Source organism: Pseudoliparis swirei, unplaced genomic scaffold (genome assembly GCF_029220125.1).
Source record: "Pseudoliparis swirei isolate HS2019 ecotype Mariana Trench unplaced genomic scaffold, NWPU_hadal_v1 hadal_26, whole genome shotgun sequence".
NCBI classification, from domain to species: Eukaryota; Metazoa; Chordata; class Actinopteri; order Perciformes; family Liparidae; genus Pseudoliparis; species Pseudoliparis swirei.
Genome location: NW_026613262.1, coordinates 872,062 through 892,266, shown reverse-complemented (window position 1 = coordinate 892,266; position 20,205 = coordinate 872,062). Strand labels below are relative to the sequence as shown.

Below are 20,205 nucleotides of genomic sequence, written 5' to 3'. Positions count from 1 at the left end.
AAGTGTTGTGTTAATCCTGGTGATCACAGGTGTGAATATGATCAGATGTACTCACCAGTGTTTGGAAGAGACTCTGTTGAGTTGTTGAGAAAAACCTGAAGACGTCACTTTGAATCGTCTCAGAGAGAAAAGCAGAGACTCGTCTCGGCTGCAGTGTTTCTGACTCTGAAGTTAACTCTCGTTTCCTGAGTGTGACGCAGCAGCTCTCCTCTTCAGGGTGGCTCCGCCTCTTACCTGCAGCTCTGTGGGTGTAAACCTCACCTTCACCTCCCTGTGACTCACACAGAGTCGTCTGCCAGTGGCGGCAGGTGAAATATTTTTTTGGGTAGGGCCATCCAATCAATTTTGGCAAACATCCCAGTATGATTCAAAACAAGTATCAAAGATGCTTTTCTACTTTGTAGTTGAATATTTAACATTTATTCCAACACTGCTGACATCATGAGGACTTCTTATTCACTCTTATCTGCAGCTCTTATGAAACACAGTAAAGCTGCAGGAAGCGGAAGTGAAACAGTAGAACCCTGAAGATGTTCATGAAGACAAACCATGTTTCATGTACAGCCGGCAGGAATAGTTATGTAATGTATTAAAGGGGAAATATTATGAAAATTCCACTTTTTTAGTCCTTCTATACGTTAATGTGGGTATCTGGCATGTCTCCCAACACAAAAACGCTGGAAAAAACAAACTCACGCGGCTTGTTGTTGTTCCTCTATGTCAGAAACGAGATGCTTGAGTGCGTCCAATGGGATCACCACCAACGTCTACGTAGATGTTGAAGCACGCCCATGTAGGGAGTCTGGCTACACGGCCTTGGACCGCCCCCACCACCACTTTGCAGGTAAAGTTTATTTGAAAGTTGTGTTCATATTACAGACATGAGTCATCAAATAAGTCACAAGTCATCAAATACAACGATTTAATAAGTAAACAAGGTTTAAATGCTAATTAATGGAGGTAAAAACGTTAGCCCCGCCCTGCTTGGTCACTTCCTGTTGTCAGATAACACTTTAGTTTACAGATGGAACTTTACTCATGGAGCATTTATATCTTTATGGCGTTCCCGTTACTTGCATTTACACACTTTCACAAACAGTAACTTACATAAACACACTGTATTTGCTACATACTCATACATGCACAAACTATTCACGTAATCGAATCTCTAGCACCACGATGCTCTCAAAACCACTAACAAGACTGTGAGACCTTAGCCAATGGACAAACAAAAACAATGTAGAAGTGACATTCAGAAACGTCCTGTTGAGCCCTAACTTCTCCAACTTGTTCGGGAGCCTCTTCTTGTTCAGGGTCTCTGGTTCAAAACGATATGGTTGCACGACGCTATCTTCATCTGCAGGCAGCAGCTAGGCGAGCGCATCTCGTGGAGGAGGGGGGAGGGGAGAGGGGGGAGCTGGCTCATTAGCATTTAAAGGAACAGGCACTCAAAACAGGTTCATCTGTGGGGAGGTGTTTTTGACAGGGTAAAAAGGGTGCTGTTTGAAATGATTCTTGTGGTATTTTGACCAAAATATGTTTCAAACATTTCATTAAGACCCCAAGGAACCATATCAACTTGTGGAAAAATGGGCATAATATGGGTGTTGGAGCTATTTAATTTGACATTTGTATTTAAGTTTTATTGTAAAGTAATATTGATTGTTTATTGCTTATTTCGGTTATATTTTGATATGTTAGTTGTTTCTTATGATCAGTGGTCCCCAAACTACGGCCCGCGGGCCGCATCCGGCCCGCCTCCCCATTTGGACCGGCCCCCTGAACAATACCAGAGACGCGTTCCGATTTATTATTTTTTTCACCTGGCCCGCTGCCGTTGAAATTGCAGTGATTAAGACGCGGAGAAAATGTGGAGTGAGTGGTGCTCTTCGCAATAGAACATCTTTGATGGGACGTGTCGCGTCTCGGCCAATCAGCGTTCAGATGTCCACAGCGTTTGGGAAATTAGGTTAGCTTGAATGTGTTCACACCGGACGCAGCAGTCTCGACGCGCGTCGAAAAAAAAGTGTGTTCAGACCAGACGCGACCGCAGAGTACTTCCACTTTTTAGTGGACTGAGCTGCTCTCCCACTGCGCTTCTCGCTGCTCTCTCTCTTCTTCTCTCTTTGATACGTGTCTCTGACTTTTCCACCTACGGCGGCAGATCTCCTCTGCCATGAAACACATATGCCGGTGTTACACCCCTACTGGTTTTCAAACCTACTGGTTTCCCTACGCGTGCGTGCGTTGTGTTCTCTTAACGTCTGCAGCGGGGCTCTGTCTCGCTCACCAGATACGTCACACATTCACAAACATATTGCTGGAGATCTTCAAGCCACCTTTCATATCCATTTCGGCGATTACGATTGTATAAGTGAGCAGTGCATCACAGCCACGTATGAAGAAATACATTTTCGAAAAAATAAAAAGATAGCCAGACCTGGTTTCGATCCCTTTCACGTCGACGTTCAACACGTGCCCCCATCGGGCATTACCAAGCATGGAGGGACCGCCCATCGAGATGCACGTGGACCCCGCAGCTACGCCTAAGGCATGCCACACCGCGGCCACCGTGCCTCTACACTGGCAGCGGAGGGTCCACGATGACCTCCTGCGGGACGAAGCCCTTGGAGTCATCGAACGCGTGCCATATGGCGAGCCAGTTACGTGGTGCCATCGTATGGTAGTCACTCGGAAGCACGACGGTTCCCCCCGCAGGACCGTGGACCTCTCCCCCCTCAACAAGTTCTGCCAACGTGAGACCTTCGCCACTGAGTCCCCGTTCCACCTCGCACGCCGTGTCCTGAAGGGCACCTGGAAGACCGTCACGGACGCCTGGAACGGCTACCACAGTGTTCCCCTGCGGGAGTCGGATCGCCACCTCACTACCTTCATCACACCCTTCGGCCGGTGGCGCTACACCAGGGCACCACAAGGTTTCCTGTCATCAGGGGATGGCTACAACCGTCGGTTTGACGCCATCCTCTCGGACTATGAACGCAAGGAACGTTGTGTGGATGACACCATCCACTATGACACCGACCTGGAGCAACACTGGTGGAGGACCATCGACTTCCTGATGCGTATCGGCCTGTCGGGCATCGTGTTGAACCCGGACAAGCTTCAGTTCGCAGAAAGGTGCGTCGATTTCGCTGGATTCAGGGTGTCGGAATCTACCATCGAACCGCTCCCAAAATACTTGGACGCTATCCGGGACTTCCCCACCCCAGGCTCCACAACGGACATCAGGAGCTGGTTCGGCCTTGTCAACCAGGTGGCTAACTACGCCCAGTTGCATGACACGATGGCTCCATTCAAGCCGTTCCTCAGCCCACGCTGTGTGTTCCTATGGTCCCCCGTTCTGGAGGAGGCTTTCCAGACGTCCAAGCAAGCCATAATGGAGGCCATCCGTGAGGGCGTGAGATCTCGACATGCAGAAGCGTACCTGCCTCCGCCCTGACTGGTCCATGCGTGGCATTGGCTACTTCCTGCTCCAGCAACATTGCCACTGTGCCTCGGGCATTCCGGACTGCTGTCCAGGAGGATGGAGGATCACCCTCGCTGGGTCGCGTTTCCTATCCCCTGCGGAGCAGCGCTGCGGCCGTGGAAGGAGAGGCCCTAGCCGTGGCCTGGGGTCTGGAACAGACGCGTACTTTACCCAGGGGTCCGACAACCTCGTCGTGGTCACCGACCATAAGCCGTTAGTGAAAATCTTTGGCGACCGTACCCTGGATGAAATATCGAACTCGCGTCTGTTTAGACTCAAGCAGCGCACCCTCCCATGGCGCTTCGACATCGTGCACCTGCCTGGCAAGAGCAACTATGCCGCTGATGCTACGTCAAGGCATCCTTCCCCCTCGGGCTCGGCGAACAGCCTCTCACTGGGGCTGCAGAGCTGGCCTGACGCCGTGGAGTCAGCCCTCATGGCCTCCATCCGCGACGACGCACAGGAGCTCGGAGCCGTCTCTTGGCCCCTCCTCGCACGGGAGACAGCGGCTGACGAATGCCTCAGCCACCTCCTCCAACTCATCGAGCAGGAGGGTGGGATTGACGTTAACGACCCTGCTCTGGCGAGTCTGTCATCGGTCTGTGAGTCCGTCTACGCGCAGGACGGCGTCCTGCTCTACGGGACCGCGTCGTGGTTCCCCATCCCTCCGTGAGAGATTCCTTCGCATCTCCATGCAGCTCATCAGGGGACCTCTGCGATGGGGCAGCATGCCCGAGCTATAGTTTACTGGCCCGGGATGTCCGGGGACATTCAAGCCACCAGGGACGGGTGTGCAGACTGCAACCGCAATGCTCCGTCACAGGCGGCTACACCCCCCCTGCCCTCCTCACCCCCGTCCACGCCATTCGAGGCGGTGTTTGCTGACTTCTTCGACTATGGGGGCCGCCACTACCTAGTTGTCGGGGATCGGCTCTCGGGCTGGGTAGAGGTCCTGAGCTCTACGGCGGGTACTGCCCTGGCGGGCTCAGCTGGCCTGGTCCAACACCTCCGTTCGTTCTTCGCCACCTTCGGCGTACCGGAGGAGCTCTCGAGCGACGGTGGTCCGGAATTCAAGGCGAGCCACACTGAGGACTTCCTCCGCTTATGGCACGTCAGACACCGTGTGTCTTCTGTTAGCTTTCCGCAGTCTAACGGGAGGGCAGAAGTGGCGGTTAAGACTGCTAAGCGCCTCCTGATGTCCAACACCGGCCCGTCGGGCAGCCTTGATCAGGACCGCTTCCTGCGTGCTATGCTGCAGCTGCGCAACACGCCTGACCCCGACTGCAACCTCTCGCCAGCGCAGATCATCTTGGCCGCCCCCTTCGTGGCTCGCTCTCCTTCGTGAACCGCCTCGAGAAGTTCTCGAACCCGCATATCCGCCTGCTATGGCGCGAGGCATGGGCGGCTAAGGAGGACGCCCTTCGGACCCGTATGTCCCGTACCACCGAGTCTCTGGGGACTCACTCAAGACCGCTCCGGCCATTGGCACTCGGCGAAAGAGTATTCCTCCAGAACCAGCAAGGCCCGAGCCCCCACAAATGGGACAGGTCAGGGATTGTGGTGGAGTCACTGAGCCACGACCAGTATCGGGTCAGGGTTGACGGTTCGGGACATTTGACACTGCGCAACCGCCGGTTCCTCCGTGCCTACACGCCGGCCACACCCCACGCCCATCAGCAGTCGGCCGCGCCGCCGCCGCCGCCCACTGCCCAGGAACATCGGCCCCCACCCATCCACCAGGGCTGGGCTGCGCCCAGGGGTTGCTCAGCCGCCGGCCGACGGGCCCCGCGACTGGGCTGTGGGCGCTTCCCCACCGGCGCCTGTCGATGAGGCGACCGCTGACCTCACCGTTCCTGCGGGTGCCGTCCTGGGCGCACCGCTCCCGGTGCCGCAGTCGCCACCGACGCTGCCCCAGCCTACTCGGCCGGGCCGCGCGAGGAGGCCGCCTCCACGTTACGAGCCCGAGTCCGGCAGCTGGATACGGGATTTAGACCGTTAATCTATTCCGGCCTATAGCTTTCCGGTCTGGGGGGGATGTAGAGTGTACCGCCGGCCACTAGAGGGCAGCGTCTAATTACCTGACCGGATATGCCACGCTGCCTTCCGTTAATGTCAGCGTCCATTCTAGTCTCGTCATTCATCCATTCCACCTCGAGGCGAGATGGTCATCCACTCATTCATGTGAGAACTGTTTACGTTATTAGTTAATGTGCATATACCGTATATCGTTATTTATATATGTGTATTACGTTATTTATTACATGCATAATTGTAATACGTTGTCAGCTCATCTTGCTGCACTGTCTGTTTCAGGGTGTCTTCATCTCTGTCATTAAACCCTTAAACTGGCATTGAGGAGTGTGTTTCTTCAAGGAGACTGCACTCAAAGACGCGCAGTCTGTGCGCTGCGCCACCAGATATTAGTTTCAAGTCAAGTAATTTATATATTGATCCATTAAGTCACATTTCTTATGTATTCATGGGAACAGTTTGGTCGAAGGGATCTGGAACAACTGGTTACCTTGAGCGGATATTTCCACTTTGAAACATGTTTAGCGATGTTTATTCGCAACGCAACAACCACACAATACCGCACACAGGTGAGCACATTCCCCGGCTGGCCCTCCAGCAGGCAAGGCAAACGTTATGTGGCCCTCTTAGGAAAAAGTTTGGGGACCACTGCTTATGATAGTTGTAGCTTAGTTTAATATATTTAGTTTTAGGTTCACTGATTGGTTAACACTGGGCACCTGTGGTTATATGTAGAGGTGGATAGGCACAGGACCAGCATGCACCAGGGTGGCCAATGGTTTTTTACCACACAGCACGGAGAGGAAATGTCAACATTTTGTTTGTTCTTTTTTTGTTGGTTTAAGAAATAAATTATCAGAATACTAACAGGCGGAAATGGACAGTACTTTCTTTTGCATGCGTCAACACCAAAACCCACGGTGCATCAGTGGCGATTTGATTTATCTTTTTGTTTGATTACGGACGACAAATGGCCACTACACAAAGTAAAAAACCTTGCCTGTGAAACGCAAGAAGAGGATCCTGCAGTATTGGACTGGATGGATTGCATTGGATCGTGTTGGATTATCGACGGAGAAACTGGTATGTGATGCGACTGCTGTAGAGGACAACGGCTAAACGAATGGAGTTTAAAAGTCACCACACAGCCATGTTTCGTAAAGTTTAAGAAGTCTGACAGCGGTGACGCGCTGCATGTGATCATTGCGCAATACGTGTGCACCACTATCAGCGGCCACATTGATTAAAAAGCCGACTTCAGTGAGTGTCTGTGTGATGAAGCGGATTGGCCAGTGAGCACCCCGTCTGTGTTTGCTGCCTTTAAGCCGCATTTATGTCCGATTGCGGATTTTGATTGCTGTACAACAAACAGTGATAATACACTTTAAAATGGCTGACGATAAGGCGAGTGACGTTGAATCGCTGTCAGCAAGAAGGAACATTAAATTAACTTCTAAAGGCTTGGGCTATTACACGGAAATGTGCCAGCAAAAGAGAAGTACAAAATGTAAAGAAGCCAAAAAGTGTTTGGGAAACATTCGTGAGTTGATGGCATCAAATGAAAATGTCAATTCAGTGACTGCTGAGCTTGCTAAATTCATCAAGTTTTACCAAGACGCAAATGAAATGCATGAATCGTTTGTGAACTTGCCTTTACCACAAGATGAAGTTGCAAGGCAAAATAAAAATCATGAAGAAAAAATGACAATGTTTTATGAGTTCACGGAAAGAGTAAAAGACTGGCTGTCAGAAATGGGTCAACCATATGAGCAGCCACAGGATGACGGCAACGACCAGCGCGTCGCAGATGAGATAAACCCTGAAGACAGTGCGTCTAACGTGTCAAGCGTAAAAGTAAACTCTGCGAGGACACAGTCGCAACTATCACGAAGTTCATCAACACCATCTGCACGCGTGGAAGCTAAAGCCGACATGGCAGCCCTGAAGGAGCGAGTTGCTGCTCTCGGAAGGAAACATTTAATAGAGGACCAAGAGGAACGTTTGAGGAAAGAAACATTAAGGTTGAGGAAAGAAAAGGAGCAATTGGAGCTTGAGACGGAATTGGCAGTGACAAATGCAAAACTTCATGTCTTGGAAATGAATTCCTCACAGCGTGGTTCAAAACGTTCGGATGGCATGAACTCTTATTTTGAAAGGAACACTTCTCAAAAAGCCGTTCAATTAAGTGCCCGTGCCGACACCTTTGTTCCAGTTAACGCGGATGAACAACGTCACGTGTTTTCTGATCCCATAACTCAACCACAAGTTGTAAGGCCAGCCACACAAACCGTGTATGAAAATCAAGCAGGACGTGTGCAACCTCAAACTCAAACTCTGACTGACAACTATCAGAATGATATTGTAAATGTTATGCAAAGACAAAATGACATCGCTGCTCTGCTGGTTCAACAAAATCTGTGCTCTGTCCTTCCTGTTAGAAATATTCCTGTGTTTGATGGAGACCCTCTCCAATACAGGTCTTTCATCAGAGCTTTTGAGAATGGAGTGGAGGAGAAGACAACTAATTGGAGTGACTGTTTACACTTTCTCGAACAATACACCAGGGATCAGCCAAGAGACCTGGTGTGCAGTTGTCAACATTTACCTTCAGAACAAGGATACCAAAGAGCCAAAAGTCTTCTAGCAGAACATTTTGGAAACGAGTATACAATTGCATCTGCCTATATGGAAAAAATTCTCAACTGGACACCTGTTAAAAGTGAAGATCTCAACGCACTGAAATCATTCTCTCTCTTTCTTCGAGGATGCTCAAATCTAACAGAGCAAATGATGCATATGAAGGAACTGGACTTGCCATCCATTATGAGGAGCATCATCTTGAAACTCCCTTACAAATTAAGGGAAAGGTGGAGAAATGTTGCTTGTGATCTGCAGGACCGAAGTGGCCGGAGAGCACTGTTCAGTGATCTTGTTGGATTCATTGAGAAGCAGGTCAGAATTGCCTCAGACCCACTTTTTGGAAACATTCAGGAATCACAATCCACCAACTTGAAAGCCTCTAACATTAGTCGTTTGACACAAAGGAAAAAGGGAAGCAGCTTTGCTACCAATGTTACTGCAGCAAAAGAAGGAGTCATTACTCCATACACCGAAAACAAGAACAACTGTCTGTTTTGTTTTCAAAGTTGTCACACAGTGGATAAGTGCCCACAGTTTAAAAGGAAAGGACATCGTGAGAAGATCAATTTTATCAAAGAACAGGGTATTTGTTTTGGTTGCCTGAAAGTAGGCCACATAAGCAAAGACTGCAGGAGTCGCTTGGATTGCAATGTGTGTCACCAAAAGCACCCAGGAGTCCTTCATATAGAGCGGCAGGAGAGAGGAACAACCTCACAGCAACCCGACAGTCTGAGACCCCTCCAAGTGTTTCAAATGCAATGTCTCAGACCTGTGGCCATATTGGGGCTGGTGATGAAGATAATTCCATATTTTCTATTGTTGCAGTCAAAGTCAAGAGCCAGAGGGGCAACAAAACAATACAGACGTATGCCTTTTTGGATCCAGGAAGTTCAGGCACATTCTGTACAGAGAACTTGGCAAGAAAATTGAACTCAACTGGTAAAAGAACAAGTATTTTATTAAGAACAATGGGTCAAAAGAAGATTGTGAATGCACATATTGTGTCAGGTCTTGAAGTGTCTGGCATGAGTTCAAATGATTTCATTGAGTTACCTGATGTTTTAACTCAAAAGTCCATGCCTGTCTCGACACTGAATGTCCCACGACAGGAGGATCTGGATCAATGGTCCTATCTCAAGGAGGTTAAGCTCCATGACATTGATGCAGATGTTGAGCTACTAATTGGAACTGATGCTTCAAAAGTGATGGAGCCTTGGGAGCTGATAAACAGCCAGGATGAAGGACCCTATGCAGTGAGAACCAGAGTGGGTTGGGTCATTAATGGTCCACTGCGTGGGAGAAGCAGTACGAGTACGAGTGGCTGCCATGCTGTAACAGCCAACCGAATCTCTGTGGAACATCTGCAAGAAATGCTGGTCAAACAGTATAACCATGACTTTAATGAGAGATCGGAGGAGCAGATTGAAATGCCCAGAGAAGAATTCAAGTTCATGAACATAATGAACAGCACAACAGTCTTGACTGGAGAGCATTACTGTATTGACTTACCTTTCAGACAGAAAGATTCTGTCTTGCCTAACAATCGCTGTGTTGCAGAACAGCGCCTACGAAGCCTGAAAAGAAAAATGGATAAGAATGGCCCATTTAAGGACGAATACACCACATTTCTAAACAACATGATAACTCAAGGATATGCTGAGATGGTACCTGCTGATCAAGTAGAACAAAGTGATGGAAAGGTGTGGTATATCCCTCATCATGGAGTCTATCATCCCAGAAAAGGCAAACTGAGAGTTGTTTTTGATTGTGGAGCAACTTATGAAGGGACATCACTGAACTGCCAGCTGTTGCAGGGCCCTGATCTTACTAACACTCTTATTGGAGTTCTCTTACGATTTAGGCAAGAGCCCATTGCAGTAATGGCTGACATCCAAGCCGTGTTTCATCAAGTTCGTGTTTCAGAAGAGTACATCAACTTTCTCCGCTTTCTTTGGTGGCCTAATGGCGACACTGCACAGTCTCCACTGGAGTATCGGATGAAAGTACATCTGTTTGGAGCTGTATCCTCACCAAGTTGTGCAAATTATGCTTTGAGGAAAACTGCAGACGATAATGTTCAACATTTCCCTGCTGAAGTGATAAGTACAGTCAAAAATATGTTTTATGTTGATGACTGCCTGAAATCCATGGCTTCAGAGGAGGAAGCACTACAAATGATCAAAGACTTGAATGATCTTTGTCAAAAAGGAGGATTCAATCTGTCTGGATGGATCAGCAACAGCCGCACAGTACTACGGTCAATCACAGAAGACAAAAGACCAAAAGAAATGGTGGAGCTGGATCTGGATACAGACCAACTTCCAATGGAGCAAGCACTCGGACTACAGTGGAACATTGAAACTGACACTTTCAAGTTCAGGACTTCATTACGAGAGCAGCCACAAACCAGAAGAGGAATCCTGTCAGTAGTCAGCTCACTTTATGACCCTTTAGGATTTCTATCCCCATTCAGTATGCCAGCCAAACTGTTGCTGCAGGAGCTTTGTAAGAGAAACTTGGGATGGGATGAAGCTATTCCCCACTCCTTCTCTGAGCAATGGTCTAAATGGCTAGAGGACCTCCAAAGGGTGTCTGAGTTCAGAGTGGATCGCTGTATTAAACCCAGAGACTTTGGAGACCCTGTTACAGCCCAACTTCACCACTTTTCTGATGCCAGTCAAGTTGGATATGGAACCGTGTCCTATGTGAGATTGGAAAAAGACTGTAAAGTACATGTTGCATTTCTCTTGGGAAAGGCCAGAGTGGCTCCACTTAAGCAAACTACAATTCCTCGACTGGAACTCACAGCCGCAGTTCTTGCTGTGCGAGTTGATAACATGCTTCGGAAGGAGTTGCAACTTAAGCTTGAGAAGTCCGTTTTTTGGACTGACAGTACAACCGTTCTGCAATATATCGCAAGTGAAACCAGGCGATTCCACACATTTGTGGCAAACAGGACCGCCTTTATCAGAGAAGCAGCTGATGTGGATCAGTGGAGATACGTGGGTTCTAAGGAGAATCCAGCCGATGAAGCATCAAGAGGATTACGAGCTGAGGATTTCCTGAAAAGCAGGAGATGGATGAAAGGACCGGAGTTTCTGTGCCAGTCAAAGGAGGCGTGGCCTAAACTGGCGGTGGATGTTGCAGCGGTTTCAGCAGATGACCCAGAGGTCAAAAGGGACCTAATGGTGAATGCTATCAGCAAGGATTTGGAAAATGCCACCAACCACCTGATCTCGTACTTTTCATCTTGGAGGAGCCTAAAAAGATCGGTGGCTTGGTTTCTGAAGATCAAAGAAACTCTCTTGTTGTTGGGACAGAAGAGAAGAGTTTTGTGCTTCTGCAGGCCCCAAAAAGGACCATGTGAAGATTAAAGAACATAAAATGGAACTTTAACACTCCAGCAGCTTCCCATCAAGGCGGCATCTGGGAGCGCCTGATTCGTTCAGTGAAAAGTGTTCTCACCTCAATTCTTAAACAGCAAACTCTGGACGATGAAGGGCTCCAGACCATCTTCTGTGAGGTTGAGGCAATACTTAATGATAGACCCATCACAAGAGTGTCAGACGACCCAGATGACCTCGAAGCTCTCACACCAAACCACATTCTACTTTTAAAGGGAAAACCAATCATGCCACCAGGACTTTTTGATAAAAATGATCTGTACATCAGGAAAAGATGGAAGCAGATTCAGTACATGGCTGAACTTTTTTGGAAGAGATAGATCTCTGAGTACCTTCCATTGATGCAAGAAAGACAAAAATGGACAAGGCCAAGAAGAAGCCTCACCACTGGAGACATAGTTCTTGTTGCGGACGCCACAGCTCCAAGAGGATCTTGGATGATGGCAAAAGTGTTGGAAGCAAGACCAGATGCAAAGGGACTGGTGCGCACTGTGCGGCTTCAAACAAGAACCAGCATTCTGGAGAGACCAGTGACGAAGCTCTGTCTGCTATTGGAAGCAGAAGCTTAGCATACTAATGCTTTCTCTACCTCCATCTTCTCTACCTCTATTTTCTCTCTATTCTTCTTCTTTTGTAGGTTCATCAAGAAGATGTATTTAAGTTTAAATGTATGACATAGAATATTCATAATTTCATAGTTTGCCATTGGAATGTAGGTTGTAGGAATAGCTCCGTTTAAGAATATAATTAATTGTGATTGTATGCACAATTAGGGGCCGGAATGTTGGAGCTATTTAATTTGACATTTGTATTTAGGTTTTATTGTAAAGTAATATTGATTGTTTATTGCTTATTTAGGTTATATTTTGATATGTTAGTTGTTTCTTATGATAGTTGTAGCTTAGTTTAATATATTTAGTTTTAGGTTCACTGATTCAAGATTCAAGATTCAAGATTCAAGATGTTTTATTTGTCACATACACACTATTTACAGTGTGTGTGTGTGTGTGTGTGTGTGTGTGGCAGTTGTGTGGGGGGTCCTGGTGAGGTCCTGATGGCCAGTCTCTCTGTTCTGAGGCGCCTGCCTGACCGCAGCAGCTGAAACAGTCTCCTCCTGGTCCTGTCTGCAGAGCCTTCCTGTCCTGAAACCAGGCTGTGATGCTTCCCTCAGCTGCCTGAGGTGTCTGTGTTTGTTGACCATGTCAGGTCCTCGGTGATGTGGACTCCCAGGTATTTATACCACCCTCTCCACAGTAGTCTTGGTTTTGGAGGCTGTTGTCCTGGCACCAGAGTGACAGATCAGCAACTTCTCCAGGTAGTCCTTGGCCCACCACCACTGTGTCATCAACTTGATGATGGTGTTACAGGAGTACAGTAGGGGCTGAGGCACACAGGGGTGTTCCAGCTCAATCAGCAACTATAATCAATGAACAGCAGTCTCACATAGCCCCCTCTGGCTGTCCAGATGAGAGAGTGGGAGACAGCATCATCTGTAGATCTGTTTGGGCGATAAGCAAACTGCAGCGGTCCATGGAGGAAGGAGGAAGGCAGATGTAGTCCTTTATCAGCCTCTCAGCATTTCATGACCACCGAGGTGAGGTAGTCATTCATACATGCCGGATTCTTGGGCACAGGGACAATAGTGGATCTCTTGGGACCACGGACTCAGCCAGGAGAATATTGTGGTGAACACTGGAGCTAGCTGGAGGTCTTCAGTACTCGCCCAGATATGCCATCTGGACCTGCTCCTCACACTGTGCTCGGTCACAGAGAGTGTGTGTTCAAACCGTGCATAAAATGTGATTGGTTAACACTGGGCACCTGTGGCTATATGTAGAGGTGGATAGGCACAGGACCAGCATGCACCAGGGTGGCCAATGGTTTTTTACCACACAGCACGGAGAGGAAATGTCAACATTTTGTTTGTTCTTTTTTTGTTGGTTTAAGAAATAAATTATCAGAATACTAACAGGTGGAAATGGACAGTACTTTCTTTTGCATGCGTCAACACCAAAACCCACGGTGCATCAGTGGCGGTTTGATTTATCTTTTTGTTTGATTACGGACGACAAATGGCCACTACATGGGTCCTTTAAAGCTGATAAATGTCCTCTCTGCAGGACACAGAGACAATAGAGACGTGTCAGCTGTCAGTGATTGAACCGCTTAAACCAAAGTTACTGTAAAGGAATAGTTACAAACTTTATAAAGAAAACAAAGTGTGTCTTTTAAGTGGACTTGTGTGCTTCAACTGTCTCTTTGTTTTTAATAAAACGTTGATAGTTTGGACTCTGACTGTTTGTGTCGCAGGGCGGAGAAAGCAGAAGGCAACCTGAGAGACAAAGCGCAGGGCAAAGCTCACACCTGTTGATCTCTTCCTGACGTCACCTGTCCATCAACTCATAACTATTTATTGTCTGCTGCTTCTTCTCGTTGAAAACACGTTCAAGCTAAATAACTATGATTTGCATCAAGTTATAATTGTGCCACTTTCAACCCTCAAGTTGTTGCCGGTCCGGAATCCCACAATGCATTGCGGTCCCCTGGTGTCCAATGAAAACACTCCGTCAAACGTTGCGCTGCATTCTTTGGGTCTGTGTTTCTGTCGTAAGGACTTCGTGGAAATGAATAGAAAATAGTCAATTGTTTACATTTTTGCAGCTTGTTTTTAATTGTATGGCTTGTGCTGGTTGTTAATTATTCATTCACGAGAACATTCACACACCCTGACACACACTCACACACATGAGATCATTCACACACTCACTTACACCCTCTCACACACACTCAAACAAGATCATTCATTCGCACACACACGCTCAAACACTCAAACACACTCACACATTCACAGATTCACACACTATCACACACACACACACAAGATAATTCACACTCACACGCTCACTCACACACACTCACACAAGATCATTCAATCACACACACATCCTCTCACACTCAAACACACTCATACATTCACACACTATCCTTCATTCATTCACACTCACACACACACAAGATCATTCACACACTCACACAAGATCATTCATTCACACACACACACACACACACACACACAAACACACACGCACACAATCTCATTAATTCACACACCTTCACGCTCATATCTGTCTTAATTCACGTGTCATTTACTCGATCGCTGATCATCTACAGAGCATCGACCGCTCGGACTCGATTCGCTGTAGTTTGTCCCTCCGCGCTTTCCGTCCCGCCAGTTGACAGCTGGGAGCAGAGTACGAACTCCATGTATTAATCTCGCAGATTAAACTCTGGTGTTTTGTCGTCATAATGCACAGATTAAAAGTCATTTCGGGCCACTTGTCGTGGTGGTGGTTCACGGACGGAGGACCGCCATCGGGAAAGCGAAGAGAGGGGCGTTCAAGGTAACTGGGACTAACGAGTACTCATGAGCTCAGAAAACATGTGTAACTTTATTGCTGCTAGTTGTACGACATGAAGATGAGAATACTTCCTGTACTTTAACTACATGAAGTTACAAATACTTCCTGTACTTTAACTACATAAATCTGAAAATACTTATTTTACTTGTAAATAAAAACATAAAGATGAGAATACTTATTGTACTTTAACTACATAAATCTGAAAATACTTATTGTACTTTAACTCCATGAAGCTACGAATACTCCCTGTACTCTAACTCCTCCCCTGACCTCTGACCTTTGGGGTTAACGAGCCCTGCTGCTTGTCTGCAGGACACGACGCCTGACGAGCTGCTGAGCGCCGTGATGCGCGCGGTGCTCGCGGACGTTGGCCTTCCTCCCGACCGGCTGGGAGACGTTTGTGTCGGTGGGAAACCGAAATACTGTTTTAAGATTTGATGTACTTGTGTGTACTCTTGTGTACTTGCGTGTACTCTAGTGTATTTGCATGTACTCTTGTTTACTTGCATGTACTTGTGTGTACTTGCATGTACTCTTGTTTACTTGTGTGTGTACTCATGTGTACTTGTGTGTACTCTTGTGTACTTGTTATTGCTGGTGTGTTTTTTATATTTTGGTTGTGTATTGCTGTCTGCAGGTAACGTGCTGCAGCCCGGAGCCGGTGCTGTGATGGCCAGGGTGGCTCACTTCCTCAGGTCAGACTCCTCCTCCTCCTCCTCTTCATCATCATCACTGACTCACGCGCTCGTCCTCCTCCGTCCCGCCGCGGCGTGTCTCACAGCTCTGTCTTCGTTTCAGCGGGTTTCCGGACACGGTGCCGTGTTACACCGTCAACCGGCAATGTTCCTCCGGCCTGCAGGCTGTGTTCAACATCGCAGGTACAAGCTCTCACATCACAGATATATATATATACCGTATTTTCCGCACTATAGGGCGCACTGGATTATAAAGCGCACTGTCAATGAATGGTCTATTTTCCATCTTTTTTCATGTATATAGCGCACCGGACTATAAGGCGATTAAAAAACAAAACAGTCAGCCAGTCAAATTTTATGAAACGTGTTCACAATAACTCTCAACATTGTTCAGTTATAACACGTAAAATACAACACAATACACTCACAACCGCAAGCGAACTACAGTGAAGGGTGACATCGTTCTGGTCCCTGTTTCCTCCACGGTGCGTTCACGGGGTATCAGAGGTGGAACCGTGTCCATGTTGGTGACGTGCTCTGACCGATCTTCTTTCAGTGATCTGGTTTTGCAGTATTACTCCGCGACGCCCTAACTGCGGTAGCCGTGATGCTGCAATGTGGCTTTTGGAGTTTAACAAGTCGACTAAAACATGTTGACAGCGCTACCGTGAACCACACAAAATCGCTGAGGTCAGTAAGCACAAACAGAATTAATCCATATACAAGGCGCTCCGGATTATAAGGCGAACTGTTGTTTTTTGAGAAAATTAAAGGCTTTTAAGTGCGCCTTTTAGTGCGGAAAATACGGTATATATATCATTTATTTATTGTATATATATTATTTATAAATATTTATTATATATATGTTTATACTAGGGCTGTCAGCGTTAACGCGTTAATCTATGCGATTTAACGCCTTAACGACTAAAATATTTTGACGCAATTAACGCAACTTTGTTTACTTCGTGTTGAAGTTTTACACCTCTGAGTGTCAAGCCGCAGCAGTACGGTTTAACACTGTTTGCTTTTAAACAATTATTTCTCCGCGAAAATAAGGAGCAGAAATCAGTTTAAACTCGTGGATGAATCAGTCGGGTTTCCTCCTGCTCCTCCTTCCTCCTGCCCCTCTGATACACAGAGGAACGGAGGCGACGTGTCGGGGACGCGCGGAAAGAACTCGTCACACGAAACCTTCACCGTGATTGGTCAATCCGTTTGTCTGTCAACATTTTGCGAAAAAAACAACCAATGAACACTCAGTAAATCACAAAGGACCTCCCACCACACAGGTGAGGCTCATTAGCAGCCTGTCAGTCAGAGAACCAGAGAACACGGCGCGAGGACAATGTGCCTCATTGAATAGAGCTGAGATTATTCTGGAATGTTTGATGTAGAACACGTGGGTATGTGTCATATGCAAACGCCTTTAAAAGGTGAATTTACATTTTTTTGTAAAATGGAGAAAATGAGCCCAGCCTCCAGAGGGTGAACGTGACATATGTGAATGTCAGTCAGTTACCAAGGCCACTGGTTCTGCTGTTCAATGTTAAAGATGACAGGACCAATGGGGTCTCAATATACTTCTTTTTTTTTTACTAATCTGATGTTTCACTGAAGAAACAATTTATCATCCACAATATTAAATACCTCGCTGGCACTTTATAGGTAGGAGCCTCTTTGAAAACACAGCTCTGTGTTAAGTTTAGTCTTTAAAAAGAAGGAACAAACTTTTAATCGCGATTAATGAATTTCAAAATGTGCGATTAATTAGTTAATTTTTTTAAATCGATTGACAGCCCTAATATTTACGTTTGACTCGACCCGCTGAACACTGGACAACATCCCAACTTTAGACGGTTACAACCTGATGAACTCGTCACCTTTGATAATCCCGCCCTGTGTGTGAGTCCGAGGTGATCTGCCGTTGCTCCGTCAGTACGTCCTGGCCGTCGGCAGCTCCGTGTTCCACGCCATGTTTTATGGCGAGCTGGCGGAGGATCAGGAGGAGATCCGGATCCCCGACGTGGAGCCCCCCTCGTTCCTGGCCATGCTGAAGTAGGTCCGCCCTCTGGGTCAGTCGGTGTGCGTCCTCCTCCGTTGTGTCGAGTAACGCCCCCCCCCTCAGGTACATCTACTGCGCCGAGATCGAGCTGAAGCGCCAGGGCGTGTCCGTGGCCCAGCGGGTCAGTACTCTGGACGGCTCCAGCAGCACCTTCGCCGGTCGTTCGACTACCGGTGCAGATCGAGCCCGACCCTTTCTCTACCGCCAGCGCGGTGCTGGACGGCAACGAGCTGAGCTACTTCGGCCAGGAGGGCGTGACGGAGGTGCAGTGTGGCAAGGTGACCTTGCAGTTCCAGTGCTCTCGGACAGCACCAACGGCAGGTGCAGGGGCCAGACCCCGGAGCGGGTCTTCTACGCCTGAGCGGGGGGGGCTTTTATTTTGAAGGGGCGAAGACGATTCTCCGAGGAGGGACTGCGACTCCGCGATTGCCCCGCTGAGCCTCTGGAGACGGTTTGATGGGAGCGTGAAGAAGTCTGGAAGCTCCCTTCACGCCTCTGTTGTTGTTTGTTTACAGCGGTTGTCGAGGTCGGGTCAACACGGCGGTGATTGGATGAGGCGCCCAGGACGCTTTCCGTGTCTCGGCAAAGCCGTGTGTCAGATACCCGAGAACTCAAAGTGAAAATGTCATATTGGAACAAAGCATTCCTGATCAAGACGCCCAGAGAAGGAAGGAGAGTCACGTAACTGCACATTTATTCATGGTGTGATGGTATTATGATCATAATCCCACAAAGATACACACACACACACACACCAATCTCTGCTTTTTGTGCTGATTGGCTGACCTCGTGAGGAGGCGGGTCTGAATCTGTCACTGTCTGTCCTTTTGTCAGCTCAATGTTCTAATGATTAATCTGTTTACTTTGTTGATATTATTATTATTAATCCCAGAGGTCAGAGCGTGTTCAAACGGTTCGTACGGGAGTTGAAGAAGACAAGTCTCTTCCTCACTTTCCTGCTTGACCCCGATGACTTTAAAAACACTTCTCGGTGTTTTCTGTGGCGCGGGCAGGTTGTTCTATTCTCCGTTTTACGTTAAAACGTTTAAATGTCGCTCATCTGACTTTTTCTCTCACGACGATCCGACTTTGAAAACATTCCCGAGACGTCAACTTTTTTTAAAAACAGACGCAAAACGAAGCACCTGCTTCTGTTTTCACCTGTGCAGGTGTTTACTGTTGTTGTTGTTGTTCCTCCGTGACACTCGGAGCATCACCGTAAGAAGATTCATGAAGGCGACGCTCACCTGAGCAGACGACAACGCGCCATGTTGAGAGCCGCGCGGAGGCAACGGACGAGCTCTGAATTCCGGATTATAAAACGAATAAATAACCTTTTTTTTATATATTTGTAACACGAGAGCTTAATCCCACTCCCGACTTCTTCCGTCTTTTGTCTGAAGGATTTCATTCATAACTCTACACTTTATTATTTTTATAATGTGTACGGAAGAATGGTCAAGGATTCCTGTGCTTTTGTGAAAGACGTGACCTGGTGCTTGTACCACATCCTTGTTCTGGTCTCCTCCATGTTGCAGACGTGTAAATAGTTCTGTGATCTCTTCTTCTTCTCTTTCAAAGTGGAGGGGAAGAATTAAATAAACAGTTTTTATATGATTCTATATTGAAGAAGCATATTTTTGGATGTCTCTGTTTCCTGATCCAGGATTGAGTCGGTGATGATTGAGGATGACGTTTGGAAATTAAAGGTTAAGTTTTATACAGTATTTAAAATACTATTTAATAATAATAATTGTTTTATATTCATATTAATGAGAAAATCAAATGTACCTATAAAAAAAGCATACATTATGTACATTTTATTAAGAAGCACGATATATTCATCCAGATTTAAAATTCCATTCACACATTAACAACCATATTTAACAATACATACAAGAAGTCGACGACCATGCTTCACTTGAACTTTTTATTGGTGTTTGGCAAGTTTGAGGATTGTAAAAACTTTGCAGTTGAACATTTTACAAAGTTCAGTCAAACTAAGTTTTCCCGATGTCACACGTCATCCGCCAATCGCTCTTCGCCACGGGTCACTGTAAGGCCTTCGCTTCAGGCCAAACAACGTGAACAAAAAGTTAAGAATCAGGTCAAGACATTCAACAATTCAAGTTTCTGCATCGCCTGGAATCCCACAATGCTTTGCGATAACAACTTTATTTTGCAGTTTTAACTCAACAATCCTATATTTACAGATGTCTTGGACTCGAGTCATCTCACCAGTTTTCACAAAACGACGAGTCATCAATTAAACCCCTTTTTAAATGAAGTTTTAAACTCCGTTGACATCTTTTCTCCTTTGTTTAACTTGTTATGTTCAGTATCACAAGGAGACAAACTTTATTCTGGAGACACTATAAACATGTAAAATGTATTACTCCTAAATGAATCCTGAGGACTGAATGAATATGTTGTCTGCAGCTGCCCATCAGATAGAAAAACAAAAAAA

The 20,205-nt window shown here is 46.9% G+C and overlaps 1 protein-coding gene across 1 annotated transcript; it reads left to right on the top strand.

Moving 5' to 3' along the window:
* Positions 1–7,270: 7,270 nt before the first annotated feature.
* On the top strand, positions 7,271–18,358 carry LOC130191013 (uncharacterized). Its single transcript, XM_056410685.1, has 7 exons — positions 7,271–7,366; positions 14,877–14,963; positions 15,294–15,387; positions 15,619–15,676; positions 15,780–15,859; positions 17,613–17,731; positions 18,254–18,358. Exons 1-7 carry the CDS (start codon positions 7,271–7,273, stop codon positions 18,356–18,358), a joined length of 639 nt encoding a protein of 212 aa, XP_056266660.1.
* The last annotated feature ends 1,847 nt before the right edge of the window (positions 18,359–20,205 follow it).

Excerpts from the sequence above, each read along its gene's own strand:
- LOC130191013 (XM_056410685.1), top strand. The coding sequence starts at position 7,271 with ATGGGTCAACCATATGAGCAGCCACAGGATGACGGCAACGACCAGCGC. Across the intron at positions 7,367-14,876 it reads GTGCGTCTAACGTGTCAAGC|ATTAAAAGTCATTTCGGGCC; the intron begins GTAAAAGTAAAC and ends CATAATGCACAG. Across the intron at positions 15,860-17,612 it reads GGCTGTGTTCAACATCGCAG|TACGTCCTGGCCGTCGGCAG; the intron begins GTACAAGCTCTC and ends TTGCTCCGTCAG.